General features: G+C 41.6%; 1 protein-coding gene across 1 annotated transcript; it reads right to left on the reverse strand.

Moving 5' to 3' along the window:
- Positions 1-14441: 14441 nt before the first annotated feature.
- Positions 14442-16028, reverse strand: LOC146617589 (uncharacterized). Its single transcript, XM_085371968.1, has 2 exons — positions 15986-16028; positions 14442-15217 (listed from the first exon to the last, which is right to left on the reverse strand). The coding sequence occupies exons 1-2, from the start codon at positions 16026-16028 to the stop codon at positions 14442-14444; spliced, it is 819 nt and encodes a 272-aa protein (XP_085228094.1).
- Positions 16029-16723: the final 695 nt, after the last annotated feature.

Here is a 16723-nt window from a genome sequence, read left to right on the forward strand (position 1 = left end):
TCTGTGAATATCTTTCTTTTGAAAGTTTTAACAATATCTTCATCAAGATCTTGGAAGTTTAATTGCCAGAATGTCACCAAAGATGCATGCTTCCATCTTTTACAGAGGGATTTGAAAACCCTCTCGCTGAGTTTCTTGAACTTCTCTGGTGGGATTTTGTCGTATCTGGCCCTGATTTCAGTCCAGATTTTCATGGTAAGCCGGTTGGAGATAGCTTCAGCACTTTCAATGCTGAAGACTGTGCCTGATTTTTTTGAAACCTGGGAAATCAGTCCTTCCACAAAGATTTCCACTGAAAGTCTGCATCTTTCTTTCTTTTCATATGATTCCAGTCTATCAGTAACTGTTACTGCCAACAGGTGTTCTTGGAATACTGAAGTAGTTATGATATTAAATATTGGTTGTTCCATTAAATTCATTGAATCCTCCTCCCCACTCCTCCCCATTTTCAATGATATTAGTGACAATTTATGTAATTTGTCACAAATATCAGTGAAAATCGCATTAGCAATGCAGTCAAAATAATTCTGCACTTTTCGGTCTAAATGCAAATCCATCCCCTTGAATTTGTCCAAGAGTAGATCCAACAAACGTTTTTGGTGAGAATGAGGGCACTTTAAAAGTTTACCAAGCTTTGAAAGCACAGCCTGAATTAATGTCTCTAACCATCTTTCAAAGTCTAAGGTTTTTTCAGGTGGCTCACAGTCTACAGAAGATCTGTGATGCTGTATCTTTTTATATGACTCCGTTTGACTTACGTTTGTTAACGGTGGGATGCTGGCTTCATGTTCAACACAGGATTTCTGCTGCTGGGGATCTGGAATTGGATTGTTTTCTGGTTTTGCAGCACTGTGTTGGTCAGCATTTTGACAGCTTTCTTCTGTGTTAGCTGTTTCTTGGCTGTTAGCATCTATATTCTGTGCTGTATCAAACTCCTGCTCAGCAGAATCGTCCAAAAATTTCACACGTGACAAAACCGTTTTGCCAGTAGTGGTGTGGACAGAACAGTTTTCATGTACAGGGGAGTTCTGGGAAGACCTCAGTGGTGATACTGCTACTGACTGTGCACACAGGTCCATTACGTCCTCTACAAAACCTACAAGCCGCTTAGCAGTGAAGCAATCCGGATAGCCTGAGATAAGCTCTCCCCACTGCTTGATCGAAAAACTACTGAACAAGTTATTCAAGAGGGATACCAAAGCATGTACTGCAGAATTATCCCCATTGGTCTGAACTGTTTCATCATTTGTCATTGTGTTACAGTTCGAGCTTGCCATTTCACTTTTTTGTTTTTTATGTCTAAAATGTTGTTTTGTGTTAAACTCCGTGTTTGAACGTTTAAAGCGCTGCTGTCCCGCTGTGTGAATGCGTTTCAACTGAACAGCCAGGTCTATATATAAGGTCGGTTTAAGGTTTCTTTGTAACGTCACCTGACGTTTCTTTGTAACGTCACCAGTCAAAGGACTGGCCCGGCTCGTCATAACGAAAGGGGCGGGACAAATCTGTTGCTTAGCAACTGAAAAAAAGGCACACCGCGCTGAATGCTACATCCGGCCTGCGACGGTACACCGCCTCCGCACCACCGTTTAAACATGAAGTGTGGATGTTAGAAGATCCCAAATATGGTGAGCTACTGGGAAATTACTCACGTTTTTGTTCTTGAGAGTGAGCGATAATAAGCGACATTTTATTGAGAAATTACAGTAGTCTGTCTACAAAAACTACAAAAATGACCCAAATAAGACAGAAGTACACATTCATTTTTATCGTTTTGTCAACAACAGGGCGCATGAGGTTTGTTCAATATTTGTTGTGTCTACAAGGCTCAGGCGCCCCCATGAAGTGTCTTATTTGTATAGTTGAAAGCATTATAAAGGAACGCAAAACTAAATTACATATAATTATAATTCTTGGCACTTTCTGGTGTGTGTGAGTTAGTGTTTCTCTTTTATGATTTGTGGGTCCAGCATCAAATTCAGAATCCTTCCCATCACACATGAGGTCTTGAATAATCATCTTATTTTAAAGACCTCGTAGTTTGATAGTTTGCTCTCAGACTGTGGGCTTCCTTGTGGTTTTTAGGATATTTAGAAGTAGAAGGGGATCATCCTTCTGTGGAACCAGCTCCCAGTTTGAATGCAAGAGACGGACACTATCTCTACTTTTAAGATTAAGTTTCAAAGTTACCTTTTTGCCAACGCATATAGCTAGGGCTGAATCAGGTGACCATGAATCCTCCCTTAGTTACCCTGGGACTACCCTGCTGGGGGATTCCCACCATGTGTTTATACACCTCTCTGCATTCAATAATTAGTTCTTGTTCATCTCTGGCTCTCGTCCACAGTGTGTCTTTTGTCCCCTTTTTCGTCTCCTCATCCCCAAAGGGTCGCAGCGGGCTGCCCCTCCCTGACCGTGGTTCTGCCAGAGGGTGCTTCCTGTTAAAAGTGAGTTGTTCCTTCCCACTGTATTGAGGTTTTTTCTTTTTAATTGTAGACTTTCTACCTTACAATCTATACCACCTCGAGGAGACTGTTGTTGTGATTCAGCTCTGCATAAATACAATTAAATCGAATTAAGTGGGTTCAGCTGTTTTGTGAAATAAATGTGAGTGACATGGTAAGTAATAGCCTGCATGTAACTCATGGTAAGAAGAGCAATATCGCCCCCTCCTGGTTCAACCTTTTTTTCTTTGCAGTAATCTTTCCAATAATAATACATATGCACTAACCTCATGCTTGCTGTTAACAATAGCCTAAAGACACAAAATCAAGTTTAGTTTTTTCCTTAAGTTTATGGTTTTTTTTATATGGTTGGCATTTATTTTGTTTCTTTTTAATAATTATATTGATTCTATTGATTGTTTGCCAAGCACTGAGGTCTCTGCTTAGACTGTGCTACTGGGATCACTGATTTAAAAATGAGGCAAAAGCACCAAAGTTGTGCTCAAAAATAGTACAGTGAGCTACAACCTGTTGCTGTAGTAATTCTAACACACTTATTGTTTTTAAATACATACATGTTTAGTTCTTTTAAACCTAATTATATATTTTTTTTTTTGCAAAAGTGTCACCTAAACACCCAAATATACGTAATTCAAAACTTACTTTAATTATTACCCATTTGGCTGGTAACATGGACCCAGTCTGATGGATAGTTACTGAACAGATAGTCTTTTCTTTAAAGGCTGCATTCAGAGCAAATCATTGTAAAAACAAGACAAGTCAATAAAAAACAAGTAATAACTATAATACTAAACTACAATAGAGAGAAAATCCAGTAAATATAATTATATTATGTAAAAAATATACAAATATTTACCTCTAATTTAAAAAGACATTACAAGGGTACTAGTTTCATTTTAATCTCAACATAATCTAAATTGACACTAAATCAGTTTAAATATTACAGCTGAAGGTGATTTTAATAAATGTACTGCTGCTTGACTTTGTTTTACTACTGCAGTATAATTTATCATGTACAAAAGCTCCAAATGTTGTTTCTCTGACTTAATGTTCTGATGACGTTTGTGTTACTTTGCAGGAAATAGTCAGGACCCAGATGAACCTGTGCTGGAATTCAGTGTGGGTGAGTAATATGAGCATTTATGAAGGCTGTCCATGACCTGTAATTAAATTTAGCGTCATTAGTGCCACTCATTGCAAGTGACAGTGCACATGCTTTCAGCATGGAGTCTGCTCTTATGGTAGCAAAATAAATTCAGAAAATCTCCATCAAAAAGCAGCTCAGCAGCAGAAATATATATGGTCAGCTGGTTGTGAGTTAATGAGCATGTGAAATCAGTGTGAACATTTTGAAACAACAACTCTCCAACCTCGTAATTGTAAGACTGCCTGTGCAGCCACAGGAGCCTTCAGAGAGTCTTCCTGCTTGTCTCTTGGGTTGATTTGCTCATGTTTTCTCACCCAGTCAATGACTGTAAAAGGGCTGGACTAATTGGAGGCAGGTGTAATTGATTGCACTGATATGCTAGTCTACTTATAGCCCACATTACAAACACTGCTGTGTTATTTTGTCTCTCAGTGCAGGTATGTAATGTGACAAAACCTCTAATGATCTGATATGTTTGGGATGGATGGGCTGTGAATTATATAGTGAATTGTCTTATTTTGTCGCTCTGTGCAGGCTTTCTACTTACAGGGTGGTGGGTCTCAGAGGACAATTGCTACCCCTGTTGAAGTGAACAACGTGTGGAGTGCAACTGGCTTTGTGGCATAGCTGGCTCTGGCCTTGGACTGTGTGTTTTTACTTTGTACCTAAATGGGACACTGGACTTCTAACTACTATTCATTGTGTTTATAAATAAAATTTTAGAATTTTATTGACTGTCATCTTTTTGCCCACGGTTGGTGAGACCTAGAATCTCTTTGTGTGTGTGTGTGTGTGTGTGTGTGTGTAACATCAACAGGGTTTTGCATAAAAGAGTGTGAGCAGGTCAAAAGGTCAATTCATTTATTGTAGTTTTATGGCAGCACCCTCTAGTGGCCTTGAAGCAAACAGTCTCCTAACTAAGCCATGGCATCTCTGGTCTCTCCTACTTTTGTGTGCTCTGCTGGAGGAGCAGCATTGGATCTAGTGATACTGAGTAAGCTGATTAGGACAGGCCTGGAGAAATGTGGTTTGCATGAAGTATCAGGAAAAAAACAACCTTGTATTGTAAAATAATAATACACGAATAATAAATACTTTTCATGACATTCAGATTTCTGGACTCATGAGTTCATAGAACATTAATGTTACGAAACATTGAGAAGTCTTAAAACTACATTGTATACTTATTATTTATTTACTTTAATCAGATTTGACTGGTATTTTTAAACATTAAGTTTTTGTTCCTTCAACTATTGTATTTAAGCTTATGACTCACTCCCAGTATGTTTATATAACTGCCTAAAAAACGGTGAGGATGTGGCCGCAGTGGCTGAGAAGCAAGAACTTTGCTTTTTCTTTTTTTTTTTCTTTTTTTTTAAATTGGGAAGCATAAATGAACATACCAGAAAACCCTGCACGAAGGAGCCATATTTGTTTTTTGTGTGTGCATAAGATGACGCTTTAGTATTATTACACATATGATAAGGATGTTAGCATGCAACACACAAACTCAAGTGGTGTTGCCAAGATAGTTGCTGACTGGCAAGAAACTTCTAGAAGAAATCTGGTGACAGTCCAAAGCACAAATTAGATATTCACTGAGATATTCAACATCTCTTTATCTCAGTCGGTGATCCCCACATGCTTCAAAGAGTCCATCATTGTTCCTGTCCCGAAGAAACCCCACCCTGCTTCTCTCAATGACTATCGCCCTGTAGCCCTCACCTCAGTAGTGATGAAGTGCTTTGAACGCCTGGTCAGAGACTTCATCATTTCTTCACTACCAGACACACTGGACCCACTACAGTTCGCTTACCGTCCAAATCGTTCCACAGACGATGCCATCTCTCATCTCCTCCACACATCACTCACTCACTTGGACACTAGAAGGGGGAATTATGTTAAAATGCTCTTCATAGACTACAGCTCTGCATTTAATACCATAATTCCCTCCACACTCACCACCAAGCTGGAGCATCTGGGACTCAGCTCATCTATGTGTCAGTGGATCTCCAACTTCCTAACTGGCAGACCACAGGCAGTAAGGATGGGCGGACATGTCTCAGCCTCCACCACTCTCAGCACTGGAGCCCCCCAGGGGTGTGTTCTGAGCCCCCTGCTGTACTCTTTGTACACATATGACTGTGTGGCCACTACCAGCTCCACCACCATCATCAAGTTTGCTGACGACACCGTCGTGGTGGGCCTGATCTCTGATAACAACGAGACGGCCTACCTGAAGGAGATTAGGAATCTGGAGAACTGGTGCCAGAGGAACAACCTCCTTCTAAACGTCAGTAAGACAAAGGAGCTGATAGTGGACTTCAGCACTAAGCAGGAGAGGAACTACCAGACCCCCGTCATCAACGAGTGCCCAGTGGAGAGAGTGGACAGCTTCAAATACCTCGGAGTTCACATCACGCAGGACCTGTCATGGTCCTGTCACATCAACACCGTGGTGAAAAAGGCCCGACAGCGTCTCTACCACCTCAGACGCTTGAGAGACTTCCAACTGCCCTCCAAGGTGCTCAGGAACTTTTACTCGTGCACCATAGAGAGCATCCTGGCGGGAAACATCTTAACCTGGTTCGGGAACAGCACCATGCAGGACAGACGAGCTCTACAGAGGGTTGTGCGGTCAGCTGAGCGCACCATCCGCTCCGAGCTCCCTGACCTGCACTCAATCTACAGCAGGCGGTGCTGGACCAAGGCCAGGAAGATCGTGAAGGACCTCAGCCATCCCAGCAACAGACTGTTCTCTCTGTTGAGGTCAGGAAAGCGATTCCGCTCCCTGAAGACCAACACAGAGAGACTGAGGAGGAGCTTCTTCCCGCAGGCGATACGGTCTCTCAATCACACCACCACACAGTACTGACCCACACATGTGGTTCTTACACACACACTGGACTTTCTGGACTTTGGTTTTGCACAACACTGGTCACTATATTCTTCATTTCCGGTTAATACTTGTACAGCTGCTGTTATTGTGTATATATTTATTTATATTTAGATTTCTTCATACATTCTTATATAGTTCTATATTGTGTATTGTGTATTTTGTTGTACAGTTATTTTATTTTCAACTTTAATTTATATACACTCAACAAAAATATAAACGCAACACCTTTGTTACTGCTCCTATTCCCCATGGGATGGACGTAGAGACCTAAAATTCATTCCAGATACACAATATAACCATCCCTCCCAAACAGTGGTCACAAATCAGTCCAAATGTGTGGTAGTGGGCACATCTGCTATATTGAGATAATCCACCCCACCTCGCAGGTGTGCCACATCAGGATGCTGATCTGACATCATGAGTAGTGCACAGGTGTACCTCAGACTGCCCACAACAAAAGGCCACCCTGGAATGTGCAGTTTTTTGCGCTATTGGGGGTCTGGGGACCCAGAACCGGTCAGTATCTGGTGTGACCACCATTTGCCTCATGCAGTGCAACACATCGTCGCATGGAGTCTATCAGATTGTCAATTGTGGCCTGTGGAATGTTGGTCCACTCCACTTCAATGGCTGTGCGAGGTTGTTGGATATTCGTGGGAACTGGTACACGCTGTCGTATACGCCGGTCAAGCACATCCCGAACATGCTCAATAGGTGACATGTCCGGTGAGTATGCTGGCCACGCAAGAACTGGGACATTCTCAGCTGCCATCTGCCCTGAACAATGTGAACCATGATTCATCCGTGAAGCGCACACCTCTCCAACGTGCCAGACGCCATCGAATGTGAGCATTTGCCCACACAAGTCTGCTACGGCGACGAGCTGGAGTCAGGTCAAGACCCCGATGAGGACGACGGGCATGCAGTTGAGCGTCCCTGAGACGGTTTCTGACAGTTTGTGCAGAAATTGTTTGGTTGTGCAAACCAATTGTTCCAGCAGCTGTCTGGGTGGCTGGTCTCAGACGATCTTCGAGGTGAACCTGCTGGATGTGGAGGTCCTGGGCTGGTGTGGTTACACGAGGTCTGCGGTTGTGAGGCCGGTTGGATGTGCTGCCATATTCTCTGAAACGCCTGTGGAGACGGCTTATGGTTGAGAAATGAACATTCAATGCACGGGCGACAGATCTGGTTGACATTCCTGCTGTCAGCATGCCAATTGCACGCTCCCTCATTGCTTGTGGCATCTGTGGCATTTTGCTGTGAGACAAAACTGCACATTCCAGGGTGGCCTTTTGTTGTGGGCAGTCTGAGGTACACCTGTGCACTACTCATGATGTCAGATCAGCATCCTGATGTGGCACACCTGTGAGGTGGGATGGATTATCTCAATATAGCAGATGTGCCCACTACCACACATTTGGACTGATTTGTGACCACTGTTTGGGAGGGATGGTTATATTGTGTATCTGGAATGAATTTTAGGTCTCTACGTCCATCCCATGGGGAATAGGAGCAAAAACAAAAGTGTTGCGTTTATATTTTTGTTCAGTGTATGAAGACGTGGATTCTCCTTTTCACATGTTAGCATGTTGTTTGGCCAGCTGTGGCTTACATTACCACAGCTGTGATAAAATTATCAGGAGTACTTCTATGTCTATGAGGGGAAAGCTTTCCTTGTTTACATATAATATAATAATGATACAGATAATGAAAGTCAGACAAAGTGGATCATGTCTTTTACAAAGTGCATAAATAAATCAAGCAGATTTTTTTTCGGTTGTGGTTTCTGAGTTGTGAAATGTCTGCAGCTCCGGAGTGGACTGTATTTGATTTGTCACATTGAAAGAGGGCCAGAAAATTACATAATCAGTGAAGCCAAACACATGTCTCTTTCCTAATATGGGCAATGTCTTTAGTAAAACTCAGCTGTAAGCATGTCTCCAGGCTCTGAATTGAAGGATTTTAGCACACAATGTTATGTGTTTTCAAACTCACAAAATCATATTTTACGTTCTTGAAGCAATAACCACGTGAAACTGAAGTTTAAATACTTTTCTTCCCTACATCCTGTGTGCAAGAGTCAATTATAGCATCATTTGGAGAGTTATATTTCATTTAGCATGTTATCGCATATCTGAAGGGGACCTAAAATAAAGCACAGTTCAGTCAGAGGGTCTCTTATTGATTGAAATCAACTTTTCCTGCTTTTAGGAGATAACTGAAAGTATACATGAAAGTGCCTTATCTTTTATAACCACAGGTTTTTTTTTTATAATGGGTGTTTGTGTAAACTGTGTGTCACAGAAATAAAAGGCTGCTGTGGCGTGATGGTTCTTCGTAGTGGTCTGACACCGAGGGCAGAGGGGCTGCTCTGAGATCCTTCCCTTGCTAGCATGTGAAAAACCGGTTGAGCTGTTCGTCTTGTTTCATTAACGGGAATAAGTCTCTAAAGCAGCGGGGCCTGTGGAAGCGCAGACCCAACACTTTCCAGTAGCATAAGATTTTTTGCCAAGAAGTGCGACAGCAAAGAACTGATTGTCCAAATATAAGTTTCCTTACTTTTTCTATGAAGTTTATATGTTTGTAAAAATAAAGTAAACCATCTGCTCTAAACAGGTTTACATAGACTCAAGATTCCTTTTATCATTTTCTTGAAAATGTGTTTTTGGGGTGTTTTGCAAAACTAACTTTCCTCAGTCACACACTTTTTTCCTTCAGTTAAAAAACTTGTAGATCTGGCATATTGATCGATCACAGGTTTGATAGCTTATCTCTGGACAGTCAGCTTAAAGAAGAATTTGCAAAGTTCATTGTATTTATTTAAGATCATTTTTGACAGCCACAGCTGTGACACATCAATGATTTTTATAAGATATTTATCACAGACTGACAGAACTACGAGAAACACCTTTTAGTTATCGTCCTTTTTAGTCGTCTGAAAAGTTCATATAAAAGCAGAGGTTTCTCTGTTTTAAAGACACAGAACATTTTTAAGACACAATCACACAAGTAGATATTTCAAGAAGACAGTGTAAACAAACATTTAGGGGCTGTGGTTTCACATGTTGCTCCACCTATCATGCGTTAGAGTCACCTTCCAGTAAGTTTCCAGGTCACTTACCCAGTATATGTACTCAGACTGGAACCAGTATGTTTGAGATTCATACAACCAGAAAACTGTCTCCTCTGTTTATTGTGTGAATTCACACTATTGAGATCCTGTTTCTCTTTAAACTTTATTCTACCTTATTCTAGTTGCTCCGACCTTTGCTGGTTAACTACTCCCTCCGTTTTCAGCCGATTTCCACCATTTAAACTTGAATCTGTTCTGCTCCCTGTGCTAATGCCAGCTGTATCTTTTGGTGGTCATACCTTTCATACTTTTTGAGATATTACAGTTTTTGCCCGTTGCTTGAACACTACAAACCCATGCTTAGACTAAAGTAACACAACTTGAAGCTTTTGTTACCATACCTCAAACACATGTACCCCTACCTTAAACAAAAGCGCTGCTTTGCACCCTAGTTGCAATTATGCAACACACTTACTCCTTTATGCAACACACATGGTCCTGCATGCTACACTCTATTTCATACATAAGACACTTTGTTCACAAAATGAAATTTCAGGGTGCCATTTGGAAAACACATGTACCCAAAATACAAAACACATCGGGTAATTGCAACCACTCAAATACACACCTGAAGGCACTTGTAAAACTGAACACCAATTAGCCAACTACAAAAAGCCCTCAGTTTAGCCAATTCAAGAACTTTGCAAGCATGGATGGAGGGAGAGCAAGAGGAGGAGGAGGAGCAGGTCGATGTCGAAGTCGAAGTCGAAGAGGCCATGCACGGACCCATATTTCTGATGATATAAGAGCAACTTTGGTGGACCATGTCATCAACCATGGCCTGACTATGAGGGAAGCTGGGCAGAGAGTCCACCCACATCTAAGCTGCTTCACAGTGGCATCTGTAATAAGAACATTCCGACTAGAAAACAGGTCTGTCTTCACCTCTCTACCTTCTACTCCACTCAGATGGTTTTTATAGCACTGTTCTACAGTATATACCATTACCATATCAAGTGTACAGGGTATTGCAGGGTGCTAAGGCTCCTTTTGCAGCCAAAGTGGTAGTTTCTGTGAAACATAGCATGATTACTTATATTGAAGTACAGTGGATGACACAGTACATACAGTAAAGTACTGTAAGAAAAATAAGCAAAGCGATGACAATATGTGGTTGTATTTCTCTAGACTGACTCGAAGACCTTCTGGGGGAGGACGCCAACGCCTGTTCACACAACAGCAGGAACTTGCCGTTGTGGACCTAGTGAGGGCAGACAATGCCATCCGTCTCCACCAGCTACGAAAGCAAATACTTGCAGACAGGCAAGTGTTCAACAGCATAAACCATGTGAGCATCACCACCATCAGACGCATCTTGGGTAAACACAGCATCACCATGAAGCAGCTCTACAGAGTCCCATTTGAGAGGAACAGTGACAGGGTCAAAGGACTTTGAGCTGAATATGTACGGGTAAGTGTAACTGTCCTTTACATGTACAATACAGTATTGGTGAAATCCAGTAGCAGCTGAATATGTACCATATCAGTACCACATGGATCCATTCTGAGAGCTACACAGGTACCTGTGTGATGGGGTTCTGTATGTGTAGCACTGTAGTACAGTAATATGTTCTCTTGGCCATGGATGGAGTTGCACAGCCTCATGAATTCATTTTCATTGATGAAGCTGGATTCGACCTGTGCAAAACAAGACGACGGGGTCGTAATGTCATTGGTCAAAGGCAATTGTGCACGTCCCAGGGCAGCGCAGGGGAAATGTCACATTGTGTGCCGCCATAAGCCTTCGAGGGCTTCTGCATCATCATGCAAAACTAGGTCCATACAACAGCCAACATATACTCACATTTCTAGATGCTCTCCATAACATAGTTGTACAGAACAGACCAGATCAGCCCAGGTTTGTTTCCATCAGGCTGCTCTGGTCCAGGCCTGGTTCTCCAACCACAACCAACTTGAAGTGGTATACTTGCCCCTTACTCACCATTTTTAAACCCTATACAGGAATTTTTTTCGGCTTGGAGATGGCGTGTATATGACCGCCAACCACATGCCCGCATGCCTCTTCTGCAGGCAATGGAACAGGCCTGCGGCGACATTCAGGTGACAGCAATCCATGGATGGTTTCGACATGCAAGAGGATATTTTCCCCGGTGCCTAGCGAGAGAAGACATTGCTTGCGATGTCGATGAGGTCCTGTGGCCAGACGCCAACAGACGGCGGGATCCATGAGCCCACGTATGCACAATTGTCATGATTTTTTGTGTTTACAGTATGGTGTTTTTTCTATTACTGTATTATGGTGTTTTTTGGGTTTTTTTTGCTTTCTCTGAATTCATGGTAAATGGCCTGCATTTGTATAACGCTTTACTCAGTCCCTAAAGACCCCAAAGTGCTTTACACTACATTCAGTCATTCACCCATTCTCATGGTACTGCAATGTACAATACTGAGTAGGCCTATTTGTTGTTTTGGTTGTTTGAAAATGTGTCTCCTGAAAATATGCCTTCTGAATAAACAATGAAAGACTGCAGTGTTTTATATAAAGTAGACTAGTGTGCTCCCCCTGATCTGTAAGTGTTTGCATATGATGCAAGTATGTGTCATTTTGTCAACAGTTACATTTTGACAAAGGAATGTTAGGTTTTGACAGCAGAGTTTAGGTTTTGAGAGTTTCAATTTGGCACAGATGTGAATGGTATATTTCCCAGTGTTGTGTCGTGTGTACCCAGAGGTTGCCCTTTGTTACAAATTAAAGTCTACAAATCAATGACATCACACTGGCCTATGTTTATTCAGTCTATGATTACATGTCAGTGAGATCTTGGAGCTGCCAGCATGCAAAGCTGCAGCTTTAGAATTTAGGCTCTAATCCTTTTTTCCACCAATTTTTTTTTATTTTTCTTCTTCCTTTGTTTCTCAGACATGTATGTTTTTGTTTTTTTTCTCCCATCATTTCCTCTTATTGTCCCTTTACATACTCTTTGCCTCGCTCCAGTCTACTGCCAGAGTTTCAGTATTTTATTCACTTAATAGCAGGACAGAATACCACGTGACTGTGGCCTTGTGTTATACCCTCTCTGCTGCAGTGATGCTGCAGACAAACACAAACATCGTGATCAGACATTTAAGAAAAGCCTCTTACAAATGAAGGTCTGTGTCTCTTGACCTAAACACATAATCAAGTTAAATCTAATTTATGTTCATCAGTGCCCCTCACACTGTAACTTAAAGTAATACATTTGTTACTGGTTAATTACAGAAGCACGTTTGTGAGCATAAAGATGTAAGCCTTGGACCATCGGGATGAAATGTGGTTGGGAAACTTAACAAGCATTGATAAAGCTTCATCAGTAGTTCGAACAATGCCTCAAAACCTTCGCTCACCACAGGTGGTTAGCAGACTGTGGTTGTACCATGCAGCCTAATAACATGCAGTAAATTGCAGGTTAAAGCAGTCTGCTTACACATTGTTAAACGAGGGAAGGGAACTAATGTGGCTGTCACATGACCCTTTTGTCCCATTTCATCCCAGCATTTGATTAAATTGCTGCTCACTACTTAAAACTGATCACATAAAACTATTTTTCTTCATCTTTTAATGATTACCAAAGTCTGTGAATCCCCAAATTGTTCAGTTGTTCTTTTTGCTCCCTATGAGGTCACTTTTACCATGTGACAAAAACAACACCCCACTGTACACACTTGAGCCACCAGCAACTTTATAAATCCCCAATAAAAAGCTGACAGGTTGCAATGATGTTCCAAATAACTTATTAAGAAAACAACTAAATACACAGAAAATATTATGAAAACTGGTTTATTTTATATCTCCTAGTTTGAAGTGAAGCAATAAAAACATGTATAAAACATCACAAACTGTAATATTATACAAATGCTTACGTCCTGCTGATGCAATGGAGACATCTTCCAGTGACAGTCTTCATCCGTGTGAGTGTGAGGAGGCTCCTAAACCCACCGACACAGAAGTGCATGTTCACAACTCCCTCTGTGCAGGTGGGGTCAGGGCCCTCCTCACCCTGGGTGAAGAGGGGTGGTGCTGTGGCCAGTCAGGTATGAAGTGCTGAGAGTGGATCTTTGGTCCTCTGTGCAGCTCTGTCCACTCTCAGCTGCCCTGCAAAGCAATAACACGAGAAAGACGTCATTTTAACACAAAACAGCATTTCCATTGTTGGTAGCTGCAGCATGTTGTTAAAATGCAATTTTAAACTCAACATATACACACAATAACTATAACTAAACTTAAACCTACAGTACTGTAGGACGATGATTTACACCAGCTATTGGAAGGATTTAGTCTTCAAGACAGTTTGTAGCCAATGTGAGGTGATAACTTACATAGCTGGAACACAGCACCACTCTCCAGTTTGTCATTTGGTCATCCATCCTTCTCATCGGGTTGGGGTAAGGCTGTCTTCTGGGTGGAGTATCTCTCTGTGTTAGCTCCGTCCTGGGCGTTGAGTGTCTGAAGTGCTGAATGCTGGGAGAGGACAAGTGTAAAGCACCTGAAGACAAAAAGACAAAGAGAAAAGCATGAATTCACAGATCACAGAGTTGTTCACTTTACTTTTCTTCTGTTATGTGTTTTTACCTTACCTCTGATCCCTGAGCCACAGGCTATACCTTATGTAAAAACAAGAGACTACAGTCAGTTCACGACATCATTTTAAACCTTTTCTACTTATTTGTGTTGACATTAAGTACGGACTTACCTTTGTCCTGCATGGTGAGCTAGAGCTTGAGAAAAAAATGTTAGTCATTTACAAACACTGCAAAGGCCAACTTAAACATTTAAAGCTTAAAAACAAGTTCTAACATAATCTAGTCAGAGTCGCTGTCATCAAGTGAAAGGTTAAAAGGCCTTTCCCAGAAGCGTCTGACACCAACAGAACCCGAGGATGTTGAAGGGCCATAAAACGTGTCATCACTTACCTTGCACCTCTTTGCACTTACCTCATCAGTGCAGGTGTCGTCTCCGCTTCTCTTTGCTGAGGAGGTGAGAGCTGAGGTTGAAGGAGAAGCTGAGAGAGTAGCGGAAGAAGGAGCAGGAGAGGAAGGAGCTGAGGGAGCAGGGGAGGAAGCAGCTAAGGGAGCAGGAGAGGAAGCAGCTGAGGGAGGAGCAGAGGAAGCAGGAGAAGCTAAAGGATCACCAACCGGGAAGAGTGGGGCGTTGGCCTGGCCGAAAGGCGGCATGGCGAACGGGGCAGCACCTGGAGCAATAGGATGTTGCCAATCGTGCCAAAACGGCTCTGGAGGGAGCTCCTGGATGAGAGGGGAATCAGCTCTCTCATCCATGGTGTCATACCCCGAGTCGTCACTAGGCCAATCGGCCCACTCTTCTGAGTTGTTCCAGTCAGAGGAATTGTCAGTGTCTTCACTCACCTCTTCGACGTCCTCAGGTATGTAGGGAGGGTACTCACCTTCCTCTTCACTGTCATCAGGATCCTGTGCTTCAGGAGAAGAGGGTGAGGATGGGAGAGGGATATACTCACCATACTCACCTTCACTGACACGCTCGGTATCAGAGTCATCCAGGATCCTGATGACCTCTGGAAGGCCTTCTTCTGCAGGACGCTCAACCACGTAGTCGAGACGACCTGTGAGGAAACAAGTTTAAAATAACATTAAGAATGTAATAAACATCAAGTGCTAAAGGAACAGAGCTACATCTGTTAGTTTGAGCAGACGATGAGAGAAAAGCATTTTAGGCTACATTTATGTCAGACTGAATGACACTTCTACTTGTTCATGCAAGCAAAAAACAGCTAAGTCAACTAAGTTCACATCATTAACTGCTATATAATAAGATATAGTAGTGGCATAACATAAGGATACCATTATTACTACTGTACTATGATTACTGTTTTCATATTCTTTTTTATATTCATTTATTTTTGTTATTTTTTATTATCATGTTTTGTAGCAGGGGAAAAGTTATAGTTTATTTCAATAAAGCCTTTGATCCAAGAAGAACAGGATGTTAGGAAGGGACCGGGATCTGGTGTGTTTACACCTGTGTGTTCTGACGTCATGACATGCTGAAGATGCTGTTACCACAGAGACTGATTTTGGGGCATTTTACAAATTTTAGTCCGTTAAGCTATTTTTAACCAAATCATTAAAAAAGTGTCAAATTTGAAGCCTTCAAATCAAAGTAACACCTTTTTTTTCAAATTCATACACCAGTCGTTAATAATTTCTACACCTCTCCCGGAAAATTTAAAGCATACAAACAATTTACGGGGAAAAATCTTGGAATAAGCATATTTTGATAACATTAAAACTTGATATTCACACTGGAACTTATTAAATTATTACAGTCATTTAGTAGCTCTTAAAAATAACTGAAGAAATGTTAAAAGTACCTGCAGCGAAGTCCAGGGGGCTGTCGAGTCCACGACGAGCCATCTTCAGGCTTTGCTGTATGAAAAACAAGTACAAACAATCCAAAGATGAAGTACTTGTTGTGGCGAGCAAGTCAAATCCGCTTTCAGTAAATATTTTCCGAAAACTTAACTTTCCACAGGCTGAGGTTGGAGCAGGTCAAAACAAGTCCAATAGCAAGTGTAAAGGGACGAATGGAACCTTGTGCAGCATTTATATACCCTCCGCAGGCCATGGTTACGGTTGCCAACATTTTTCTTTTAAAAGCTAACAATAACTTAGCGTTCTCGCTACTCACTATGCTGTTAAACAGCTATATGTTAGCAATGACAACATTTAACAATGCTAGCCGTGCTGATTAGCCTTAGGATTGCTTGAGGTTGTTTCCAGCTCTAGTGGTCATAAGCGAACTTAGTTCTGTGCCAGCTTTTAGCACGAAAATCAATCTTGTAAAGCTCACTATTAAACTGACAAAGCCTTAGAGCCTAGAAACTATGATACTTAAAACTGTGCTATGTTTGTCTCATAGCATATAGCAAGACCCCATAACTGACCTTTGACCTCTTCTCAAGATTAGATAATGCTATATAGAGCTATTTTAACACTATGTTTCTTACTGCCATTGTTTGACAACATATAAGCATAAAGGAAATGAAATATGGAGATTCTAAATATCAGGTTATTATGACTTTATTATAAACTTTACAGTAACAGTTCAG

Source organism: Diplotaxodon limnothrissa, linkage group LG15, assembly GCF_057381915.1.
Source record: "Diplotaxodon limnothrissa isolate DT_005_m linkage group LG15, D_limnothrissa_male_GT1.1, whole genome shotgun sequence".
In the NCBI taxonomy this organism is placed as follows: Eukaryota; Metazoa; Chordata; class Actinopteri; order Cichliformes; family Cichlidae; genus Diplotaxodon; species Diplotaxodon limnothrissa.